At 44.9% G+C, this 26453-nt stretch overlaps 1 protein-coding gene across 5 annotated transcripts in view; it reads left to right on the top strand.

Moving 5' to 3' along the window:
- afdna (afadin, adherens junction formation factor a) overlaps positions 1-26453 on the top strand; it is a gene marked incomplete at its 5' end in the record, with an annotated part of 255668 nt that overhangs the window by 141370 nt on the left and 87845 nt on the right. For all 5 annotated transcript variants that reach the window (XM_083643598.1, XM_083643599.1, XM_083643601.1 and 2 more), the window contains 6 exons: positions 12530-12675; positions 15022-15116; positions 15531-15796; positions 17038-17181; positions 18501-18699; positions 20728-20834. In XM_083643598.1, coding sequence (XP_083499724.1) covers positions 12530-12675; positions 15022-15116; positions 15531-15796; positions 17038-17181; positions 18501-18699; positions 20728-20834 — 957 coding nt within the window. The remainder of the gene's footprint in view (positions 1-12529; positions 12676-15021; positions 15117-15530; positions 15797-17037; positions 17182-18500; positions 18700-20727; positions 20835-26453) is intronic.

Below are 26453 nucleotides of genomic sequence, written 5' to 3'. Positions count from 1 at the left end.
GAGGTTGATGGCTGAGAGTCAAAGTCACTTTCAATGTAATCCCGGGGCGTCTTTGCACGGCGCAAATGCGCCCTGGAAAATGGCTCTTCCTGGGGAATCATGTCTGTTGTTGTGTTGCCCTCGATCTCCTCCTCGTCACTAAGTTCTGACTCAGTCTCGTCTCGCAAATGCGCCCTGGAAAATGGCTCGTCCTGGGGAATCATGTCTGTTGTGTTGCCCCCGATCTCCTCCTCGTCACTAAGTTCTGACTCAGTCTCGTCTCGTTCGAGCTGGGACACAGGAGGCTTGGGTTTGGGACCAGGCGCTGGGACCGGATCGATGGTGGTCACGGGTGTGACAACCGCAAACATCTCATCCAGTGTGCGCTGCCCAGCAGCAAGGCCAGCAGCAAGGCGAACAGCTCGGGCACCGCCGCGCCGAGGGGCGATGTGGTGTTTGGTCTTTCCTTTTGACTTCACCATGACTGACTAGACTATGACTACTACAACTAACTAACTAAACTAAACTACAGACTATACTACAACTAACTAACGCTAACTAAACTGACGACTATAGGCTACTAGCTACTGTAATCTCTTCCTCTTCAACTTCAACTCAACTCAGCACACTGTCACAACCGTACACAATGGCGTCTCTTTCCTACTCTGCAAAGAGGAAGCGTTTCTCACGGCTTTTGTCTTCTTGCCACCTCCCCCATTTCAAAAAAACAGCTGCGGTATGTGTTTGATCGCGTGCTGTCGGCTACCCTTTGAAGGCAGGGACCTGTGTCTGTGTGACAGGCTGGGCAAGTGTTTGCTGCAGGCGCTGCACCAATAAAAACAAAAACACGTCAAAGACGTCATTGGCCCTCTGGGCTATTCCTGATAACACGTCAAAGACGTCATTGGCCCTGAATGAGTTAAGCAGGTCTAAAGTAACACATGTAGAGTCTTAGGCAGGTCTAAAGAAATACATGTAGAGTCTTAGGCAGGTCTAAAGTAATACATGTAGAGTCTTAGGCAGGTCTAAAGTAATACATGTAGAGTCTTAGGCAGGTCTAAAGTAACACATGTAGAGTCTTAGGCAGGTCTAAAGTAATACATGTAGAGTCTTAAGCAGGTCTAAAGTAACACATGTAGAGTCTTAGGCAGGTCTAAAGAAATACATGTAGAGTCTTAGGCAGGTCTAAAGTACCGGTAATACATGTAGAGTCTTAGGCAGGTCTAAAGTAATACATGTAGAGTCTTAGGCAGGTCTAAAGTAATACATGTAGAGTCTTAGACAGGTCTAAAGTAATACATGTAGAGTCTTAGGCAGGTCTAAAGTAATACATGTAGAGTCTTAGGCAGGTCTAAAGTAATACATGTAGAGTCTTAAGCAGGTCTAAAGTAACACATGTACAGTCTTAGGCAGATCTAAAGTAATACATGTAGAGTCTTAGGCAGGTCTAAAGTAATACATGTAGAGTCTTAAGCAGGTCTAAAGTAATACATGTAGAGTCTTTAGCAGGTCTAAAGTAATACATGTAGAGTCTTAGGCAGGTCTAAAGTAATACATGTAGAGTCTTAGGCAGGTCTAAAGTAATACATGTAGAGTCTTAGGCAGGTCTAAAGAAATACATGTAGAGTCTTAGGCAGGTCTAAAGTAATACATGTAGAGTCTTAAGCAGGTCTAAAGTAATACATGTAGAGTCTTTAGCAGGTCTAAAGTAATACATGTAGAGTCTTAGGCAGGTCTAAAGTAATACATGTAGAGTCTTAGGCAGGTCTAAAGTAATACATGTAGAGTCTTAGTAGGCAGGTCTAAAGTAATTCCACAACACTAGCTGGCATTCGCTGAAATGGAAAGCTACTCAAAAGACCAGAAAGTGCGTCCTTCCCAATATGGACGACTAAGGAAAATAGGTAGGCGGCTCAGGAAACACTGACGTTATGGTAAAGTCTTAGCATGGAGCCTATTATCAATAATAATAATAATAATAGATCGGACTTACATAGTGCTTTTCTAAATACTCAAAGACGGCTTATTCAACATAGTTTATGCTAAAGTTTTAGCATGGTACACACACGTATGCGCACGGGCACACCCACACACACACGCACGCACACACACACACACACACACACACACACACACACACACACACACACACACACACACACACACACACACACACTCTGCAGACTGGAGTATTTCCTCTGGGGTCGCTGCTGAGAGGAACGTGGGAATGTTAAAGCTTCCTCCTTCAAATAGGCTCATGAGCTGCATTAGTGTTTGTGTTGGGGGCGTGGCCATCTTCCATTATCTTAACTGCATAGAGAGATGAATGACTGCATAGAAACCAGGCACTGGACTCATCTACAGTCAGGTCTATTTCGGGAGCATCTCTGTCATGTCGATGGCTCTAGAAAGGGAGTGATCATGGTCACCATCAGTCCTGGAGGATGCTGGAGATCCACTCTCCATGTTTTCCCTCTGTGTTGTAGTACGGTGGTTCCCAAACTGGATACTACAGGGGGAAGTGAGAGAAAGGAGGAAATGTGAAACTGTAAGAATAAATCATGAAAATAAATGAAATGTGAAAATAAATCTGCTCAGGAGGCACTTATTGCAACATTTCTTATTTTGTAATGTGATATTCTTCAAAAGGTGGGTTATATTTGGCTCAGCCCCTAGTTACAGTATCATTCATTCATTGCATCATATGCTGCTATAGTTTTCTAGTGTTCTCTTGCAGTTTTCTAAACGAAATGTTGTCGTTGGGTAAAGGGGGCTACTTGGATTTAGAAATCGGGCAAAGGGCTACTGAAATAAACCAAACAAAAGTTTGAGACCATTGTTGTAGACTTGTAGTCCAACCAGTCTTCTACTGGTGACTGGTGATTTGCTGAGGGAGGAGGCAGTGTTAATGAGGGAGGGGGGTCTATGACATCAGTGATGTCACTCGAGCACTCGGTGATGCGAAGTTGAGCCATTGTGTGCTGTGCATGCCAATAGAGCAGGCGAGGCCACGCAGCAGCTGAGCTGTGTGTATGCGAGCCCGCACAGCGGACGAGCCTAGGAATCGAGCGTGCGAGATTTTTAGTTTCAATATAAAGCCTATTTGATATATTTGCAATTAATGCAGGGTGTCTGCAGGATGTCTGCAGGGTGTCCTCAGGGTGTCTGCAGGGTGTCTGCAGGGTGTCCTCAGGGTGTCCTCAGGGTGTCCTCAGGGTGTATGCAGGGTGTCTGCAGGGTGTCCTCAGGGTGTCTGCAGGGTGTCTGCAGGGTGTCCTCAGGGTGTCTGCAGGGTGTCTGCAGGGTGTCCTCAGGGTGTCCTCAGGGTGTCTGCAGGGTGTCCTCAGGGTGTCTGCAGGGTGTCCTCAGGGTGTCTGCAGGGTGTCCTCACGGTGTCCTCAGGGTGTCTGCAGGGTGTCTGCAGGGTGTCCTCAGGGTGTCCTCAGGGTGTCTGCAGGGTGTCTGCAGGGTGTCCTCAGGGTGTCCTAAGTGTATCTGCAGGGTGTCCGCAGGGTGTCTGCAGGGTGTCCTCACGGTGTCCTCAGGGTGTCTGCAGGGTGTCCTCAGGGTGTCCTCAGGGTGTCTGCAGGGTGTCCTCAGGGTGTCTGCAGTGTGTCTGCAGTGTGTCTGCAGGGTGTCCTCAGGGTGTCCTCAGGGTGTCTGCAGGGTGTCTGCAGGGTATCCTCAGGGTGTCCTCAGGGTATCTGCAGGGTGTCCTCAGGGTGTCCGCAGGGTGTCTGCAGAGTGTCTGCAGGGTGTCCTCAGGGTGTCCGCAGGGTGTCCGCAGGGTGTCTGCAGGGTGTCCTCAGGGTGTCTGCAGGGTGTCCTCAGGGTGTCTGTCCTCAGGGTGTCCTCAGGGTGTCTGCAGGGTGTCCTCAGGGTGTCCTCAGGGTGTCCTCAGGGTGTCTGCAGGGTGTCCTCAGGGTGTCCTCAGGGTGTCCTCAGGGTGTCTGCAGGGTGTCTGCAGGGTGTCCTCAGGGTGTCCTCAGGGTGTCCTCAGGGTGTCCTCAGGGTGTCTTCAGGGTGTCTTCAGGGTGTCTGCAGGGTGTCCTCAGGGTGTCTGCAGGGTGTCTGCAGGGTGTCCTCAGGGTGTCTGCAGGGTGTCTGCAGGGTGTCCTCAGGGTGTCTGCAGGGTGTCCTCAGGGTGTCCTCAGGGTGTCCTCAGGGTGTCTGCAGGGTGTCCTCAGGGTGTCTGCAGGGTGTCTGCAGGGTGTCTGCAGGGTGTCCTCAGGGTGTCTGCAGGGTGTCTGCAGGGTGTCCTCAGGGTGTCTGCAGGGTGTCTGCAGGGTGGACACCCTGCAGACACCCTGCAGGCACCCTGAGGACACACTGCTCTGACCTAAACTGCTCTGACCTACCTGCAAGGTGTGTGTGTTAAAGCCCCTCCAGTGTATTTATCCATTTTGAAGAGATTTCACGTGTAGCTGTGTGTTTTCCTGCTCTGTTGATTAGCCACAGTGTTCGCCGGTGTATTGTGTTGACAAAATAACCTTATTTTCGGCTCAAAGTCCTAAAAATGAGCTGTTGGTCAAAACCGGTGATGATGTCAGACATGATGGTTGTCGTAAAGACTGACGTATATGATATTCAGATAACACATTACAGTATGGAGTTATGTTAACAGAGACAGTGGGGTATCCGAGCCTCTGGCATTAGCTAGCTGTGAGCTACGTTAGTTACGTGGCAGTAAAACCAGTGTTTCCCATACATTAAGGAATTTATGGCGCACCGCCACAAAAGGATTTTGACCGTCACAAAAAGATGTTACCGCTGAATAAGTGTCCAAATGTTCATGTCATTCTGGCCAAAACTCCTGTTATAGCATTTCAGTCTGGAATATGGAATATCTTTCAATAATCTATGATTTAGCTGCTAAATTGTCAAATACCGCCATCTGCTCGCTACCCAGGCACTTATGTATGGACTTAACCTAACTAACTTAACCTAACTAACTATCCGGTGTGCACAACATTGTCAGCCTAAACTCCGGCTGACACCCCAAAAACCTACAATACAGAAAAATGTATATTGTTTGTTTATTAACTGGCCCCTGGCCTTCTATCATTTCACGAAAGTGGCAAAGCAAGTTGAGTATCCCTGACCTATAGGGAGAAATTTAGTTTGTCATTGTAAACCCACAGCACAGTAATGATGACATGTTCTTCATAGATCTAGCCTTTTAATTTTGCTCTTAAGCTTTCTCAAAGTACACCAAATTCATGCATTTTACTTTCAAATGTTTAAAAAAAATCTGACAGACAGACAGAGAGAACAGAACAGTGCTCTAGTAATTGGGCTGCACTGGAAAAGTAGGTGGAACAAGGTATTACTCGTGTCCTCTAGAGAGAGAGCGGCTTCAAGGGAGGATCAAAATGCGTGACTCATTAGCCAATGAACAGCCAGGAAGGAGTCTTGCGCTACTTTTGAATGCTAAAATAAAGCTGATAATGTACAATTTGATTCAAGAAAAACAAACTGTCCATTTTGCTGCAACTCGACAGTGCAGCTTAACTCATTGAGTGCCAGCCACTTTTGGAGAACGGACGCTCCCAGTGCCAGAGTTTCAGAGCGTTTTCAGTGATTTCTCGAGGCCCACAGAATATTGTGTGATATTACTATGTAAACACCGAACACGCAAAAAGAACAAGGAGACTCTATTGTATCATCAGCAAAAAAAAGTTTATTGATACCATTTTCCGTTCTTTAGTTATCAGCCGGAGAAGATAGGTCAAAAACAGCAAATACAGGCATTTCTATCTAGAAGCTGAGATATTCAGCCTTTTGTGAAATGCAGCATTTCAAGCACATTCACTGACTCTAGCTAATATTTTCTGATGTAGTGACGTGGTGTAGTTGTGTGCTGCCCTGGGTGCCCCACCCCCCTCTCCCCGCCTCAGCTACAAACTCCTCCCCACACTAGTAACACACAGCCTCACGCACCCAGCGTCTATTTTCGGAGTGCTTTTTGTGCGCCGCCTCCCAGGCAGCGCGACAAGGAGCATTTCCTTGTCGCGCTGCCGGACTGCAGGGAAAGGGTTGGCACTTCGGCGTCGGGTTCTGCCTTTCTGGCGGCTAATCATGTGAAGAAACTATGCAGACAGACAGACAGAGGCAGAGGAGCTCAGTTGTGTCCGCGGATTGACTGCTGTTGCCAGGCACCGTCAGTTGCAGCCAGAGCAATCTACATGGCTCTGGGCTGCAGCATGAGCACTTTCTCTTTGATCAGGGGGCTTTTTCAGGCTATATTTCGGACATTTCTCTAATCTGGAGAGCACTGTCACCACCTAATGGGTTTGTAAAATAGGTTATAGACCTCCAATAGCTACAATATTTGTACAGGAGATGCAGAAGGCTTTGATCGACGTCCCACCGTCAAAAAACGCATTGGACGTCGAAAGACGTCCTTGGCACTCTACGTCACTATTTAATTGGACGTCTAAAGACGTCCATGGCACTCAATGAGTTAATCCAGGACCTTACTTCCTGGAAGTGGTCCATTGCAGTGAATGGAGATGTGGCGACTCTTCTATATACACACGGGGCTGTGGGTATTACCTTCAGTTCTTTTCAATTTAACTTCTTTGGCGCAAATGATGACGTACATTGTTACAGCACGCGCACATGTACGTTTTCATACGTTCCACATCAGTGGTGTACAGAGGACAGGTGTGAAAAACTGACCGGAGGGGCGCTTGAAGTGATGAACTGCACTACTTGTGGCTGTTTTTAAGACATGGTGGTAACATACATTTTGTGGCCTGTGCTACAAAACGAGCGACCTCCGTAGCACCAGTGCTATGTGCTAACAAACAGTTAGCGTGCTGCCCTGAGATACTTGAAGAAGCTGATAGAACCGGGACGTCCAAGTGAAGGCACTCAGTGTAGCTGTGTCCATCCTCCATACCGTAGCTGTTGACCTGTTTTCTCTCTGTCCTGTCGATGTGTCCTTCTCTTCCTCCTCTCCTCCCTTCATCCAGGAGATTCCTGAAGGGGATCAGGTAGGATAGCACACCATGATACGGCTGCTACAGACTCACCTACCTCGCTCTACCGCTCTCTCTCTCTCTCTCTCTCTCTCTGTCTGACTGTACCACTCTATGGGTGGGCGATGTGGACAAAAAACATTTTCTAAGGTTTTGTTGCAAGTTACATCTACAACCCAATTAGTATGAGGGGTGCACTGTGCCAAATGAAGTAGCCGGTGAGTGTATATGTAAATAGTATGAGGGGTGCACAGTGCCAAATAGAGTGCAATGTAGTGCAGTGTAGCTTCAACAAGAACACAAGTAACTGCAACAAAGACCTGACGCGTTGCATCCAGTCAAATCCAAATCCACTCGGGAGAACACTGAAAACATATTTTCTGCCAAGAAACCCCGCTGTCGCATACTCCTGCGCTTGTGTAATTGTTGTTATTGAGTCTATTTCTGCTATAACTGCACTTTATGGCTGTTTTAAACTCGACGAACGTTGACGTTAACTGCTCGAGTCGGACGGGCACGGAGGCGGCCATTGCTGTTTTGCCAGCGGCGTTCCTGATTGGCCGGTTACAATGTCAACTACGAGGCGGGTCGCTGATTGGCTAGAGCACTTTGCAATTTCTGCAAACACCCTCCCAGAAAATTGTAACCAGTATCAGTATCAGTTGGCCATGTCGCTAGGCTTGGGCCTATTCGATAATATCAAATATTGCAATATTGAATGAATATCACAATATTTTCTGTGGTATTGAATATTGCATGTCGCCCACTCTCATCTCTACCTCTCTCTCCCTCTCAACTGTCAACCTCTCTCTCTCTACTTAAATATACCTCTTACTTTCCTCTCTCTCTTGACTTCTATGTCACTCTACCTTTCTCTCTCTCTCTCTCTCTCTCGCTCTGCCTTTTTTTTATACCAGCCCTCCATTGTTGCTGCTGCTTCTTTTCTCCATCCTAACAGAAATGTCAATTAAAGCCATGATAATGCACAGCTCCTCCCACAATGCACAGCTCATCCCACAGCTGGAAAACTAAGCAACAACAACAACTACAACTACAACCCAACTAATTCCATTCAGCTTCCTGGACCTGCCTGGTACTAAAAAAACAAAATAAAACAAGCAAAAACCAAAGCAACCGCTCTTTTCCATCGTGCCTCCATATTTTTTTTAATTCTGGCATCCATGTTGTGTAACATCACGTCTTGCTTCTCAACAGTGTGGATGAGAGACAAGTGACCCACTGACCTTGATTTAATGTCCGTCTGTCTGTCTGTCTGTCTGTGTGTCTGTCTGTCTGTGTGTGTGTCTGTCTGTGTGTCTGTCTGCTTGTCTGTCTGTCTGTCTGTCTGTCTGTCTGTGTGTCTGTCTGTCTGTGTGTGTGTCTGTCTGTGTGTGTGTGTCTGCTTGTCTGTCTGTCTGTCTGTCTGTCTGTGTGTGTGTGTCTGTCTGTGTGTGTGTCTGTCTGTCTGTCTGTCTGTCTGTCTGTGTGTGTGTGTCTGTCTGTCTGTGTGTCTTGTCTGTCTGTGTGTCTGTCTGTTTAAGGGTTTTCTCATAGTTCTTTTTGGATGCCCTTCGCTGCGTTTCTCTCTCTCTGGCTGTTCTGAATGAAGGGAGATCCCTATTTTTGTTTTTTGTTTTGTTTATTTGTTCTGTTTTCCAAGGCGGGGATAGACAAGTGCAGAGGGGACGGGCCTCGCACTGAGTCGCACACCCCGCCTCCTGACTGACGGGGATATGAACCAATCCGCTCCCCAGACACTGAGCTCTGTCCTGCCCCCTGCTGGTCTTTCGGATGAGAAAAATGTCAGGGCAGCGTTCCACTGAATTTAGACATGTCCAACTCGTCCCACTGAAGTTAGACATGTCCAACTCGTCCCATTGTCCTAATGCTGTCAGGCTTTACCGTCTGAAGAGTAACATTGTGTGTGGGGAGGGGAATTATTCTCTGCAGGAAAATGATCAGATTTGAAGACATTATCAGGGATGCAATCTAGAGCTGCAACGACTCATCGGTTATTCCATCGACAGAAAATGTATCGTCAACTATTTTTATAATCGATAATCGTTTTAACCCTTGTACCCCAATTATGAAAAATCCTCAATTTACCGCTAAGGTCCATCTGATGGGACCTTAAAGGACGGCTTTACCGTGGGGAATATGAATATATATTAAATCTCACGCCCCTAAGGTTTTCGAATCCGTTGAGATTTTTGAAATTGGAGGTTCACTGCCTGAGATATCAACCGAAATCCACTCTGTGTGTGGGGGGGGCGGGGGTGGTGGAGGGGAGGGGCGGGTGCGGGAACCCGAAATCCTACATTTCCCACAATGCACTGGGCTCGCGTGGCCTTCGTTTCCACGTCCACCCCTCAGGCATTTGGCTGATATCAAACTCCAGTAGGTGGCGGTAATGCACATATATGCTTGCCAACCGCCATAAAAGTTGAAGAAGAAGAAGGCTTCGACATAAAAAGATTTAGTAGAACAAGAAAAAAAAAAGAAAAAAAATTGCCTCCAAATTGCACCAAATTTAAACGGTAGTATATATGTCGGGAGATGTCTTCGTAAAAAAAAATTCATGCATTTTAAGGCATTTTCGTAGGAGTTACGCGCATCTGATGTTGTAACTATTTTATGTAAAAATGTGTAAAAACGGGTACATTGCTCCGCGTTGATTTCGTTACTTCAACGCACCTACTACTAGATGTAAAATTTGACGAGCTTTCCAATGCCGCCAGTCCCGTGTCTGTCCGTGCTTCGGTTCCCGAGAAAATCGTCTCTTTGCAAGGAGCTATGGAAAGCTAACCTAGCTACAGCAGGCTAGGTGGTGGAAAAAGATGGCTGCCTTTTGTTTTTGTTCAAGACCTCTGAAGGGGCGTGGAGGACCTCTAGAGGCGGGACCATGGCTCACAACAATTGTAGTTCATAGGTCCTCGACTTCCGCAAGGCGGACTTGGGCCAGATGACGCGAAACGCGTCGGCTGGCCCAAAAAATATGTGAGAGATGCTTGATATCTCTGGCAGTGAACCTCCAATTTCAAAAATTTAAACGGATTCGAAAACCTTAGGGGCGTGAGATTTAATATATATTCATATTCCCCACGGTAAAGCCGTCCTTTAAGGGTAATACTGTAATAATTTATAAATATTAATTTTAATTTTTTAATTTGATTATTTATAATTCATTGGTAACTTCATACCAACATGTCATACCTATTCGAATTTTAACCCCTCAAATGCCAGTGTACAGTAAAAAAAAAAAAAGTACAGTAAAAAGAAAAAAGTGAATTTTTTTCCTTCCCATAAAGTCAAACTGGATTTGGGTCTGATATTATGGGCAGGATGGGGTGCTTTACAAAAGATGCAAAGATTGGCAGGATACATCTTAGAATGAAGTCACAATACCTATGACATCACTAGCCTATGACATCATCAGTGATGTCATAAGATGATTTTGGTCAATAATATGTCACTGATGACATTACTACAACATCATCAGTGGGTTTTCATATTTTTTTTGTAAAAATAATATTTTTCATATTTTGAGCCAAAAATCCAAAAAGCGCATGTTTTGGACTACCAGCCATTTCCCCCAAAACACACAAATGAGCTTTAGTCCAGCATCCATCCTGGTCTAAAGGCTTCCAATCAGTAGTGTGGACTGTCAAATTCAGTTTTCTAATATTTTCCCATCTTTGGCATAGGAATCAGTTTTTTTTACATTTCATGTAAACTGTATGGAATTGATTGCTATGCCAAAACTGGAGGAATATGGGAAAATAGCCAAACACAGTAGAAACTACAATTTTAACCGCTTGAGTCAAGGTGAGATGTGTAACATCAAACACCCGTTGATCCCAGGAACATTACTGATGACGTGTCCAGAGGCATCAGCAGATGTATGTACACAGCAAGGTGAGATGTGTAACATCAAGGAAATAATGATTTTTTGAAAAATTAGCTGGGAGTCAAATTTTGTTTTTTGTTTTTGTGCAAAATTAACATTGAAACCAATGGGACAACTATGCAATGGACTTTGAGACCATGTAACTCCCCCAAATTTTCTACCAACTCCAATGTTAGATATTAAGGTCAAATTTCAAGGTATTTGGTCCAGGATGCCCGCTGAAACAAATGAAATAAATTAATTTTGTAAAAAGAGTTCAATGGGGCCATCTGATGGACTAATGGTAAATTGAGGTGTACTTTTAAAACAAGGTCTTTGGATGGTAGAAAGATGATAGATATGATTGATTTTTGTCAAATACCCCCCCAAAAATACCTATCCTTAATTTCAGACCATTTACTCAAACAATGTCGAAACGTCCCATACGCGAATGTAAGAAATATCCATCAGATGGACTAGTGGGGTACAAGGGGATGAATTCTTAAGATTTTTTTTTTTTTTTAATCTAATGTAAATGTCAATATTTTCTGGCGTCTTTAGTCTCCATACCCGTGAACTGATTATCGTTGGGTTGTGGACAGTTGGTCAGGGCAAAAGAAGACATTTGAGGATGTCATCTTGGGGTTTTGGGGTAGCTACCAGAACCCAGCACAGAGTCTGGCTGCTATGTCATTATTTGTCCTGTAGGGGGAAAAAAACGTGTTTCCACCTCCGGAGTCTCCTGCTTCTGCTAACGTTATGTTGTGTTTTCTGCCTGAATGGCATCTTATCCCATTACTCGATTATTCGTCGGAATACAAGGTTGAATACTCGATGACTAAAATAATCGATAGCTGCAGCCCTGTTTATTGAACCCAAAACAAGGCCGTCCCCTTTTTCACTCCATGACTTTTGCACCCCTGTATTGAATATTGGCACGAAGAAGAATAGTCTTTTGTCAGATTCTATCCAAAAAGATCTATCGGCCTTCATCAGTCCCACCCTAGTTTTGGGTATGTTTGATCTTATAATGGATTGGAGAAATCCACTCCAGTCTGCATTACCCGACAAGCTGGCAGAGGAGGTTGGTGTCTGGTGACTTGGTGAAGGGAGTTGCAGTTGCAGTGCTCATTGATGTCACTTGCTGTATTTCTTCCACTAAAAGTCTCAATGTGACAGCGATGATCACTCCACCTGTCGGGACTGGGAGGGCTCCAAGGAACATGCCAACGTTTTGGGAGATTTGCTGATTTGCCATATTCTCGAATGGTAGTCAACGGTACTTGAATGGTAGTCAATGGTACTTGACGTTATTATTAAAGACGTTATTTACACCCTGTTTTAGCTGAAATCTTCACTGTAGCCAGGTGCTGCTTCCAGTACCGATGACTACCATTCGTTGTGCTAAGCTAACTAGCGCTGGCTATTTTTCTACTGCACACACAAAGAAGTCTTACTGTCGGGAAGATGGCAAATAGACGGATCTCCAGACATGTTGGCGTGCTCCTTTGAAGACGAGGTGTGGACGGGGCACAAGTCTATCCCTGAAGTAACCACTGCTCCTTCTGGCTGCTCTGTTCTAACTCTCTCTGTGTGTCTCCTGCCTACTGCTGCCTAACCCCTCCCCCCTCTGTGTGTGTGTGTGTGTGTGTGCGCGTGTGGCTGTGATTGATTGTTTCAGAAGCAGAAGAACATGGCGGGGGCGCTGGCGTTCTGGATGGCCAACGCCTCGGAGCTGCTCAACTTCACCAAGCAGGACCGAGACCTGAACCGCCTCACGCTGGACGCTCAGGACATCCTCGCGCACCTCGTCCAGATGGCCTTCAAGTCAGTCTGTGTGTGTGTGTGTGTGTGGTGGAGTGTGTGTGTGTGTGGGTTCCCACTGGTGGAACATGATGTCAAGTGTCTGGATTGGTGGGTTCGTACGGTCATGGAAAAGCCTGGAAAATCATGGAAATTTAAATTCAATTTCCAGGTCATGGAAAAGTTTTGGGGAAAAAATTAAATCCGACAAGGTTTTGGAAAAGTCATGGAAATTTGTTTATGAATGAGTTTATGAATATTATGAATGAGTTACTGATGGAAACAAAAGAGGCAAAGAGAAAACAATCCCAGAATGCAATGCGCAATCGAGCGCTATGGGGTTCTGAGAGGTGTGTTCTCTTCAGGACGTGTGTAAACTACGAACCGGCAAAATGACATCTGGAGAACTATGACCTAGGAACAAAGAATGAAATAGCATCAGCTGGTTCTAGGCTGCCATGTGTAGCTAGATGTGTTGGAAGTTGGAACTTGTAGACTCTGGCAGAGCAGAGGTTGAATAAGGTCCTATTTCTTTCCCTAACCACTTCTCCTTGACCTCGATGGAAACGTCATGAGGGCAAGGAAAGACCACGGTGCTAAAAGAATCCCACTGTACTGACTCGTGACGGCACTGACTCGTGACGGCGGGTGTTATTGAGGTGGGTGTGCCGTGGTCAAACTACAATGTTCCTGGAAGTGATGTCATCAGTGATGTCACTTGAGCAATTGCGCATTGTGACATCACTGTCATAGGCATTGTGACATCATCAGTGATGTCATGAGAGCAATTGTGATGTCATCAGTGGTGTGAAGTTGTGACATCAGTTTGTGACATCATCAGTGATAACAGTGGGAGAGCTGCAGGGCGGACGAGGGAGCAAGTGAGTCTGCACAGCGGTGGAGCTGCAGGGTGGCTGAGCTGCGTATGCTAGCTGCAGGGTGGCTGAGCTGCGTATGCTAGCTGCAGGGTGGCTGAGCTGCGTATGCTAGCTGCAGGGTGGGCGAGCTGCGTATGCTAGCTGCAGGGCGGCTGAGCTGCGTATGCTAGCTGCAGGGCGGCTGAGCTGCGTATGCTAGCTGCAGGGCGGGCGAGCTGCGTATGCTAGCTGCAGGGTGGCTGAGCTGCGTATGCTAGCTGCAGGGTGGGCGAGCTGCGTATGCTAGCTGCAGGGTGGGCGTAGCTGCAGGGTGGGCGAGCTGCGTATGCTAGCTGCAGGGTAGGGTGGGCGAGCTGCGTATGCTAGCTGCAGGGTGGGCGAGCTGCGTATGCTAGCTGCAGGGTAGGGTGGGCGAGCTGCGTATGCTAGCTGCAGGGTGGGCGTAGCTGCAGGGTGGGCGAGCTGCGTATGCTAGCTGCAGGGCGGCTGAGCTGCGTATGCTAGCTGCAGGGCGGCTGAGCTGCGTATGCTAGCTGCAGGGTGGGCGAGCTGCATATGCTAGCTGCAGGGTGGGCGAGCTCCGTATGCTAGCTGCAGGGCCAGCTCAGCAAGCCTAGGAATCGAGCCTAGTTGAAATAAAAAAGCAGTATATATCACATCATTAATTTCAGTGTCGTGTTAATATTCTGGCTTTGGGTTTAACACATTGCTGAAAGTTCAAAACAATAAGAAAAAAAAATGCTCTCATTCCAGCTTCTGAAATGTGAATATGTTCTGGTTTCTTTAACGACTACAGAGACACCTCAGGGTCTGTTCACTCAGTTAGGAAGCTTCCTAAGCAGAAAAGACAATTGAACCAGCCTGCGTTCACTAAATTAAAGCTGAAGGTCGCTATGGGTCTCCAGAGTCGCCATTTTACCCGAGGTGGTTCATGGACCCCTCAAGAACTCGGGGTGCAGGGTGGGTGGGGGGTGGGGGGGATTTGTAGCAAAGTGAAATATCAAGCCCACGCCAGTCACACACACACACACACACACACACACACACACACACACACACACACACACACACACACACACACACACACACACACACAGACAGAGTCCTGTCTCCTGTCTCCCTATAGGCCATCACAGCTAATAGAAACCACATGTTAGAAATGACACCAATCAGGCTAACGAGCTAAGTGGAAAATGATGAAGTGACATTAGCGCTCCCCACAGTGGACCTGGCCTCTGCGCCGCCAGCGGAACGTTGCTTTGCAATACTCCCGTTACTGTGAAGAACATACATACATGAACTAGCACATGCTTCCTCCAATACATGTGCAGTCGCCAACATGTAGTGAGATGCTGCATGGAAACAGCATTCACACCGTTCTCTTCATCACGTTAAGATGACATCATTAGCCTGCATGGAAACATACATAGCAAGTAAGTTCGTTCAGATGTTAATGGGTTGTGTTAATGTTAGATGTAATGTGTGTTTCCAGGTACCTGGTGCACTGCCTCCAGGCTGACCTCAACAACTACATGCCCGCCTTCCTGGACGACCCCGAGGAGCATAACCCACAGAGACCCAAAATAGGTACACACACACACACACACACACACACACACACACACACACACACACACACACACGGTACAATAATGTTGTAGAGAAGCAGTATCTATAATTGACCTTGCTTTGTACAGATTATTGTTATTTGGGGGTTTTTTGAGGTAGAGACCACGTTTGCATCTTTTTTGATCCGTTTCTGTTTTTACTGTGTGCGAAAAAATCGAACTAAACTAATTGACATTTACTAAGTCCCGCCCCCTATAATGTTAGCCAAACTCGAGCTAACCGGCTAGCCAACTGGCTAGCTAACTAGTATAACAAGAAAGGTGAAAGTTGACCCTGGTACCACCAAGCTTCCACCACTGCTATTGGAGCAGAGTGTGAAAATGGGCGGGGCTTAGGGAAGCAGACACTGTGATGCTCCTCTCTTGTCTCCAGAGGACGTGCTGCACACGCTGACGGGGGCCATGTCTCTGCTGCGGAGGTGTCGGGTCAACGCCGCCCTGACCATCCAGCTGTTCTCGCAGCTCTTCCACTTCATCAACATGTGGCTGTTCAACAAGCTGGTGACGGAGGCGGAGTCGGGCCTGTGCTGCCACTACTGGGGGGCCATCCTCCGCCAGCAGCTCAGCCACATCGAGGCCTGGGCAGAGAAGCAGGGCCTGGAGCTCGCCGCAGACTGCCACCTCAGCCGCATCGTACAGGTAGGAAAGCCCCAACCTCCGCCGCAGGAAGATGAAGCCAACGCGCAAGTGGCAAAAACCTCCAATGGTCGCTTGAGGTTGGCTGCAAAAGCGAGGTGTTAAAAAAAAAACGTTGTCATTCCTCCTGCCTCACTTATCGCTCAAACTAGCTGTCAGTCATCACATGAAAACGCTGTCATTCGTTGTTTTTGGTTGTTCTTCCGTGTGTGATGGGGAAACCGCAAGAATGCCTCTGTGAAATGAGCAACACTTTCTTACAACTTCACTTCCGGTTGAGTGATTTTGCCTTCAAAATAAAAGCGCGTTTTTATTTTATTTACAATAGATTAAAGTAGTAATCCATGAGACCCAACAGAATTAACGTCGTAACACTAAGAGGAACATCTAGTTTAATAAGCAAACATTAAACTAGATGTTCCTCTTAGTGTTACAGGTTCTTTTAGTTTCATATGATACCAGAAACTTCACTCTGGCTTTAAAGTAGAGACCGACCCATATATATCGGCCCACCATTGTTATCGGCCGATATTGGCCGATAACCGATATATTGGTTGTATCCAATTATGTAGACCGATGTTGCTGATATTTTTTTATTTTGTATTTTTTAAGTTGTGTGAGTATATTTTACCTTCTTTCTTAACTCAAGTTATATTTATATTTGTTCTATTTGTGTTTTTGTATTTCTAGTTATTTATAATTATTAAATTCCCAGTGAAGTTTACTGTTTCATTGCATTGATGTCATTTTGGACAATAAAGTTTATTGATAAGCTCTAAAATATCCTGCCTACATTACATATCTCAAGTCATGTCAAGTGATATCTTTGTGATCATTGCAAAAAAAAAGTGATATAATGTTTCTAATATAATATAAGAATATCGGCCGATATATCAATATCAGAATTTGTATTACTCCTAAAAAATCCAGTATCGGTCGGGCTCTACTTTAAAGCCTCTGAAAGTAAGTTTTAAAAATTGCGATATATCCCGAATATCGCGATATTTCCGAAAATCGGCCAAAGCCGGCTACTCCTCAGGGTTAATGTGTATGTAAAAAAAAACGTTTTAACTGTCTGTAAAAATAATAATGAAAAAATAAAAAATGTAATAAAAGCAAGTCAATGGTGGACCACCAGATGGAGGGCCGTAGGCCACCAGTGGTCCACGGACCACAGTGGGAGCCATTGGATTAGCATATAGAGGGCTAGAGAATGAGCTGTTGGTGTTGTTTGTCCCCTCCAGGCCACCACCCTGCTGACCATGGACAAATACTCCATGCAGGACGTCCAGAACATCCACAACACCTGCTTCAAACTCAACTCTCTGCAGTTGCACGCCCTCATGACCAACTACCACTGTGCCCCGGATGAGCCTTACATCCCACCTGTACGACACACACACACACACACACACACACTCTCTCTCTCTCTCTTTCTCTCTCTCTCTCAATATACAGGGTTTTCGCCTGACTTAATGCACCCCCTGGTGACCTGAACAGTTTAGTTTAGTTCGGGCATTTTCAACTTGTACTTGCACATGTAAATAAATAATAAATAATAATTATATTATATATATATATATATATATATATATATATATATATATATATATAAATAAATATATTATTTATTTATATATATATATATATATATATATATATATATATATATATATATATATATATATATATATATATACAGTATATGTGTGTGTGTGTGTGTGTGTGTGTGTATATATATATATATATATATATATATATATATATATATATATAAATATGTGTGTATATATATATATACACGTGTGTGTGTGTGTGTGTGTGTGTGTGTGTATATATATATATATAATATAATATATTTGAGGTTGATTTATTTATTTATACACTGAAAATGAAATAAAGAACAAAACAAAATATATATATTGTATATAACCAAAAATATTCAACAAAATCCATATACACACACACATAGTGTTCATACCTCAGTTGTATATTTGTTAAGCATCATATTTTAAAAGTTTTAATCTATTAAGTGTATTACACATTTTCATTTCCTTTTCAAAACTCTTACTTGACTGATATACATCTTTGTTTTGCATTGTTGCATTTGCATTGCACCTGTAGTGCTATTTATCCATGTACAGTAGAACATTTTGGGATAGTTGCCTGAGTTTTGGAGATATCGGCCGCAGAGATGTCTGCCTTCTCTTTAATACAATGTAACTGGATGGCACTCGGCTTGTGGTGCTCGAAGCACCAAAAAAATACATTTGAAAAACTCAACAGCATTGTCTCTTTCCAGAAATCATGACCCGGTTACTCAGGATAATGCACAGACTTTGTTGTGAGCAGTTTCATGTAGGAACTATTTTCTTTTGCAGTCTCATGTAGGAACTAGCTACTGTAGCAGCTAGCGGCTGTAGTTCGGTCAAAAGAAAATAGTTCCTCTGTGAAACTGCTCATAACAAGATCTGTGGATTATCTTGAGTAACTGGGTCATGATTTCTGGAAAGAGACATTCCTATTGAGTTTTTCAAATGTATTTCTTTGGCACTTTGAGCACCGCAAGCCGAGTGCCATCCAGTTCCATTGTATTGGAGAGAAGGCAGAAACTATGTGGCCGATATCTCCAAAACTCAGGCAACTAACACCTGCTCATTGCCATCACCTGACCTGTGTGTGTGTGTGTGTGTGTGTGTGTGTGTAGGAGCTGATAGAGCACGTGGTAGCAGTAGCGGAGAACACGGCAGACGAGCTGGCGCGGAGCGACGGCAGGGAGGTGCAGCTGGAGGAGGACCCCGACCTACAGCTGCCCTTCCTGCTGCCTGAGGACGGCTACTCCTGTGACGTGGTGAGGTCCCTGCCCAACGGCCTGCAAGACTTCCTGGACCCGCTGCTGCAGAGAGGTACCAGCCAAGTCCCCACACATCCCCTAACCCAGGGGTGCCCAAATTCTTTCCCAAGAAGGGCCAAAACTCAATCTGGGTGGAGGGCCGAGGGCCAAAAATAAACGTTGTGGAATTACATTCAAATGTATTGTGTTTTATAGAAAATTAACATTCTAAATCTAAAATAACATTTCAATATAATAATCTACCGGTACTTTTTATCTGTTTGGTAATTGTAATAATTTGCAATTGGTTATATATATTTAAAAAAACATCTGCATTTGTGGGGAGCTTAAACATTTAATCAGTAAACACCCAGTTAAAAAACAGTTGTATTTTCCACCTTTGTAATCAAGAGAGAAATTTGATTTGATTTAATTCACAACTTCCAAGGTACTTTGAAAATCAGCTTTATTGTCCATCTTTTGTAAACAATTTGCCATGACAATTTGCAGGGATGCAATCTCAGGAGTGAACACAGTATCCGCAGCCACATTCAGACACTGTTTCACAAAGTCACCACATGAAAAAGCTCGTCCACTCTTTGCAATCAGTGCAGATATCTGATAACTTGCCCGAGTTGCATTCTGGATAAAAAATCGGGAAAAAAAAAAAAAAAACCCTGCATGCCCCAAATTGGTCAGCACTGCCCTAACCCTAACCCTGCTGAAGAAAGGAATTCCAGTTCTTAACGATTCTCAATTCCAATTGTTTGAGGGGCGAGGTCAAAACAGGTCACATGCTTATTTCACTGAAGAAAAAATATACAGTATATACATATACAGTATATATAAAAAAACATTAGGGTCTACACAAATCATATTCAGTCATATTCATGTTACCATAACTAGAGATGCACCGATTTAAATTTTCTTTGCCCATTCCGATTTCAGATTTTTTTTATTGATTGATTGCCACAATGGACTGCCGCTAACCCAGTAGTTAGGACCGCCTGGCTCCCTCGTCTGTATGGGGTTTTTGCTTAGATGCCGGAAACAAGGTCTATGGTTAAAAAAGTTTATGAAATGGAGACCTTTGCGTTCAACAAGATAATCTTCACAAATGAGGACCCCTTTTAGGATTTTTTTTCTAATACTTTATTTTTTACATCCTTTTTTCAAGAGAAAATACACACAGGACAAACAACAACAACAACAACAGGAGGTCAGGAGAGGTCACAAACTATGCTGTGATGCAACAGTTACACAATACAATGTAACTCATGTAGTTGGATATTTGCAAAAGTCTTATGGATCAGGAAAAGTGTCTATTTACTCCAAAGAGTTTCCCCTTTTTCTTTTTGTAGCCTCAGACTATAGGTCAGCTGCTCCATTCGATGTAACTGATTTACAATATTTATAAACATCTCCACCGGGGGACAGTGCATCTGGAGCCAGCTTTTTGTGATGGCTTTCTTTCCGGCTGCCATAAAGATCTTCAGGAGGTATAAGTCACTTCTATCCATATCCTTTGGAGTAAGTCCAAGATAGAACGTGGGGAAGGACATGCAGACATCAAAACCCAGCGTTTTGTTGATTATTTTTGACGCCTCCTCCCAGAATGTCTTGATACTGTATGGGGGCAAGTCCAGAATATATGTGCGTGATCCACCATCATTGTCCCACACCTCCAGCACGGTAGTGGAGTCCCCATTTGATTGGATTTCTGCTTTGGGGTGATGAAGAAGCGAATAATGTTCTTCCAGCAAAAGTCTCTCCAGGTTAAAGAGTTTGTGGAAGAGAGTTGGGTCTCCCAAACATCACTCCACATCTCTTCTGTTATATCCATTTGCATTTCCTTTTCCCACCTTTGCTTGATGTTCTCTGTTGAGTCCCTTTTATGATTTTTCTAAGCGTTTTCTAACAATCATGATTTTTGGTTTACGCTTCAAAAATCATGATGCTAACTTCTGGGTTGGCCTACAAAAGTACATCATCCCTGTGCTACTCTACACACAACCTACATTTATGACTCGCCAACGTTCAAGTAAATGACTCTGTGTGTGTGTGTGTGTGTGTGTGTGTGTGTGTGTGTTCTCTCTGTTAGGTTTTTGTCGGCTAACGCCCCATCCCAGGTCGCCCGGTACCTGGACCGTCCACTTTGAAGGAGCCGACTGTGACAGCCACTTCTCTGCTGCTGACACCTCTGACATGGTAGGTACATGTAGGGCATTGACACATGGTAGGTACATGTAGGGCATTGACACATGGTAGGTACATGTAGGGCATTGACACATGGTAGGTACATGTAGGGCATTGACACATGGTAGGTACATGTAGGGCATTGACACATGGTAGGTACATGTAGGGCATTTGACACATGGTAGGTACATGTAGGGCATTGACACATGGTAGGTACATGTAGGGCATTGACACATGGTAGGTACATGTAGGGCATTTGACACATGGTAGGTACATGTAGGGCATTGACACATGGTAGGTACATGTAGGGCATTGACACATGGTAGATACATGTAGGGCATTGACACATGGTAGGTACATGTAGGGCATTGACACATGGTAGGTACATGTAGGGCATTGACACATGGTAGGTACATGTAGGGCATTTGACACATGGTAGGTACATGTAGGGCATTGACACATGGTAGGTACATGTAGGGCATTTGACACATGGTAGGTACATGTAGGGCATTGACACATGGTAGGTACATGTAGGGCATTGACACATGGTAGGTACATGTAGGGCATTGACACATGGTAGGTACATGTAGGGCATTGACACATGGTAGGTAGGGTGTTGACAGAGGCTTCGGGGCAGGCGAGGTAAAGTTAGCACCACAGAGGACTTTGGTCAGATGTGGTAATGTTGACTCATCTTGGCTGTGGAAATGGAAGCACAGAGCTGAAAACAGTGGCTAGAAGATCTTTGATCACAGCAGAAAAACTTCAGATCATATTTGATTGAACTTTGATGTCTATATGAAGAGCTTCACTCTGTATATTTCAATGGCTTTTCTTTGATTTAAGTTCACCAACTTCAGTCCCTCCTATGACTATTCTAGCTTTAAATCTACCTTCTAACACTCCTACAAAATGTCAGCAATTAAGATAAATAGCACTTGCTTTTTTGGTTCATATACAGCGCCAAGTGGCATGGTCACTTTCAATTCACACACAAAACAAGACAGAAAGTGGACTATGTTCAGTCTGGTTTAGCTGTTGGACTTCTAACTTCTGCTCAGGACTAAACAGTGGCACTTGCGGTCTCCTGGGTTATGATTTGACGTGTTTCTCCACGGTGGCTCCACACGGCAATGTCAGGGGAGTCGGGTGGAACGGAAAGCCAAGGACGGAAATGTGATGCGTTTTGTCACATGGCCTCTAGAGGGCAGCATTGACTGAGACTCTGTCCATGGCTGTACTGTGGCTGCAACACGCACGTCAGAGGGTCAAACAAATCCGCCTACTCACATCTCAGATACGCATCCCGGCCGCTACGGGGCCTTGTCTGCCCTATTGGCATGCGCAGCGCACAACTGTTCAACTTCGCATCACTGATGACATCACTCACTGATGCCATCACTCACTGGTGACATCACTCTTGCTCGAGTGACACCACTGTTAGGGCTTTCACACCGGCAGGGCTCCGTGCCGGTTCCGGTTCCCGAACCCACATTTGAACTGGCCGGCGCGTTCAGACCGAAAAAATAATTGGTTCGGAACCTGAAAAGTTGGTTCTCAGCGGAACCAAAAGATAGTTGGTTTTTCCTTGGGAACCGTGACATCATCAGTGGGCGGGTCTCTTTCTATGCTGTGAAAACGAGCAGGAAGGAGAAGAAGGCAGTGACAACATGGAGAAAAAGAATTTGCAGTAGTGTCCTGAGGAAACCAAATGTTTAGTGGTGATTTGGGCATCTACCGAATCTCAAGAAAAGCTAGAAAGCAGTACAAGAAAGAGCAAGTCGTATGCCCAACTTGCCGAAGAGAGGGCCAAGGCTGGGTTCACTCGAACACCAGACCAAATAATTAATCAACTTAAAAAACTGAAGAAGGACTACCGAATAATGTCCTCCCACTTTGGTTCCGCTTAAACTGGTGTGAAGCCAGAAAGCACCAAGGTTCTGAGACTCCAGAACGGAGCCAGAACCAGAACCGTGTTTGTCTGAAAGCGGTATCAGTGCTAGGGATGCCGGTGGCGACAAATTTTTGCAAGGTTTGTGTGTGTGTGTGTGTGTTAGGGGTGGGAATCGCTGAGTAGCTCACGATACGATATCGTCACGATACTTGGCCCTCGATAACGATATATCACGATACTGCGATACTGCGATACTGCGATATATTGGAAGACGATACATCACGATACCTGTGTAACAAGTGAAAAAAATACCTCTGAAGGCAAAAAATCATGTATTATGCATTTATTAGCAGAATTGACATGAACTCTCTGAGTTCACTCACTCACTCATACCATTTTCGATACCACGGAGGAAAAGTTACACATTAAGTCTTTTTATTATTACTATTAAAACAAGAAAACCTATAGGCTATAACCTACCTACCTACATAATTTCTAAAAGTAGATATTAATGATCAAACATTTCCATTCATGTAGCCTACAGTAGTTATGTTTTTGTTTCAACTACAAACATAAATAAAGTCAACTTGAAACTATGTTTCAACTACCACACACAGCATAATATTTTAGCCTGTTTATTAAAAAAAAAAAAAAAAAAAAATTAATTAATAAACATATCGATACTTGGCGCCAGTGTATCGATAACGTATCGCGGGTGGAAATATCGCGATAACGTGGGTATCGATATTTTGTCCCACCCCTAGTGTGTGTGTGTGTGAGCGAAGATTGTTATGAAAAGTTAAATTGCCCCTTATGAAGTCACTGTAATCACTGCCTTCAACTTTGAGACCACACACACACACACACACACACACACACACACACACACACACACACACACACACACACACACACACACACACACACACACACACAGGATTTAATCAACACCATTCACAGTACAGAGGTTAGTGAACAGAGAAGAGTAAATGACAGATCTCTGTTCACTGTAACACATGCACACACACACACACACACACACACACACACACACACACACACACACAACCACTTCCTGTGTAATTGGTCTGTTTATCCCTGCTCTATTCCATGACTGCAGACTCGACATAGGACAGGCGTCTGTCTCTCTCCCTCTCTCTCTCTCTCTCACACACACACACACACACACACACGTGATGAATGGTGTGTGTTGTGGCAGGCTCGAGAGGGTGAGGCCATGCTCATCTAGTGTCTCGTTGTAATTGTAGTTGTATTCGTAACAGTGTTGTGGACTAGTGTCATTGTATTCTAGTAATAGTGTAGTGTAGTGTGTAGTGTGTGTGTGTGTGTAGTGTAGTGTATGTAGTGTGTAGTCAGTGTTGTTCATGAAGGTACAGACTTAACACCTTAAGTGCCATAGCCGAAATAATTCGTCTTACATAATCCAGCGCTTGAGTGCCAGAGCCGAAATAACTCGTCTTACATGTTTTTTTGACGGTGGGACATCAATCAACCCCTTTTACATCTTCCAGATAACTATTTGGAGCAAGAGCATGCGTGTAATCTATTTTACCGACCACTAAGTGGCGACAGAGACCGAGAGAAGTCACAGCCACGGGACCCAAAAGCCACAAAAGCAGCCGCCTCCCGCGGAAAAGCCCGGACACACACACACAGAACGGACAGAGATCCCTTCCCCCCAGAGCCGCGCAGCAACGCGCGAACACACACACACACACACACACACACACACACACACACACACACACACACACACACACACACACACACACACACACACACACACACCGCGGGAGAAAGCCATTCAAGGAAATGGCGACGCGATTTTACAGTAATCCGTTTCAGACTCGTCTTGCCCGACAGGCAGACAGGCAGGCAGGCACGCAGACAGACAGGCAGGCAGCACAACGCGCTTCTGACACGCCCGCTGAAGCCAGGAGGAAGGAGGAGAAGACACACGGAGGGAGGAGTTTGAATGAGAGGGGTGTTTCCTGTTGTTATGGAGGAAATTACTGTTCAAAACTATTGTTTAGAATGTCTGACGGTCTTACTGATGCCAAAAATGAATGGTTAAAGTGACTGTTTCACAAAAAGCCATTTATCTCTGAATAAATTTCCAGACGCTGAAACCATGCTGTACTCAACGGCTAATATCTACATAACTACTAACTCTGCAAACTAACTCTTTTAGACAGAGAAAGCACACATTCTATTAGTTATTTTTAGATGATTGGTGTTCATGAATTCTTAACAGAAAAGAATCCTCGGCTCTTCTAAAATGAGCCAGAATCGTCAAAAACACCCCTGGCACAACTTACCTACAGGAATGAAAACATGGCTGGCATTCAATGTGTTAAAACAGAGAGAAATTGATTTGAGGCAGAGAAACTCCGGCTGAGTGCATGAGAGAATTTCTAGTTTGCGTCACAAGTTCATTTCTAGGCTGGTGACTAGACTCTGCTGTAGACTAGAGGATGTTTGGTGTCCAAACTCATGGGCTACACGCACTCTAAGACTCAACTACAGACAAACAGGCACACACACACACAGACGGACACACACACACACACACACACACACACACACACACACACACATCATACTCCCCCTGAGCACGCACACACACACACACACACACACACAAACACACACACACACACTCTCCAACTAGGCAATTGCCTTGACTGTCATGTCGTCGACTTGCATTAACGTGCATCGATGCGTCGAAATTAAGTGAAGTAAACATAATTAATACACGAAATGGCTCCGTTCCAAATATCAGATTTCAAAATAAAACTTTTCAATGGCTTCTGTGTGCTTTAGACTTGTGTAGAATGGTTTTTATCTTGGAGATCCGACCGGAAGTCGTATTGCTGTGCTCGCTAGCGGAAGCTGGCTCGCCAGTAATATTATTCCCAAACAACAGGACAAGCTACAAAAACCTTGTCCATCATCATTTTAAGTTGTGGGAGTATTGTAGACAGAGACCCAAAACTGTGCTGCTCTGTAACGTTAAACGTAACCGTAACGTTAAGGGACACCCGGAGTGCGTTTGGGCAGCAGACAGCAGCACCACGTCAGTCCTGTTTTGGCCACGTGTTTGTTCGTATAACGTTAGTCACTTACAGGGATACAAAGTAGTCACCTTTATGTGACAGTCACCTATTTCATCCTCAAATAGGAGGATTTCTGAGTGGTTTTATATCTCCCCATGTTCAGTATAGCCATTTGTAAACATGAAGTCTGCACCATGGCCCGTATATCACAGCAGGTTATTTTACCCTTCTAGACATGAGTGATGGTTGCTTCTATACATAAAGAAAAGCTCTGTGTTTTTTGGCAGAGTAGAGCGGGTGGGGGAGGGTGGGGTTTAGGGTGGGGGAGGGCGGGGTTTAGGGTGGGGGAGGGCGGGGGTGGGGGAGGGCGGGGTTTAGGGTGGGGGAGGGTGGGGATGTCTGTGTGCTACACAGCAGTGGTGCTGTGCTGCTGCAGGATGAGAGAGTGCATAGGAACAGGAATGCCCAAAACGCACGCACACGTCTCCAGACACCGACACTGCATCCACAACACACAATGATGGCAACACAACTAAGATACACACACACACACACACACACACACTTGTTTAAGACCGTTACGTTTCTGTATATTTTCTCGTGTGGGAAACCCTCTCTCTGTCTCCTCTCCCTCCCCCCCTCTCTTAGTCTCTCTCTCCT

The sequence above is a fragment of the Poromitra crassiceps genome, assembly GCF_964638095.1.
Source record: "Poromitra crassiceps genome assembly, chromosome: 9".
Taxonomy (NCBI): Eukaryota; Metazoa; Chordata; class Actinopteri; order Beryciformes; family Melamphaidae; genus Poromitra; species Poromitra crassiceps.
Note: the sequence above shows the minus strand (reverse complement) of the source record. Positions and strands in the feature narration are given on the sequence as shown.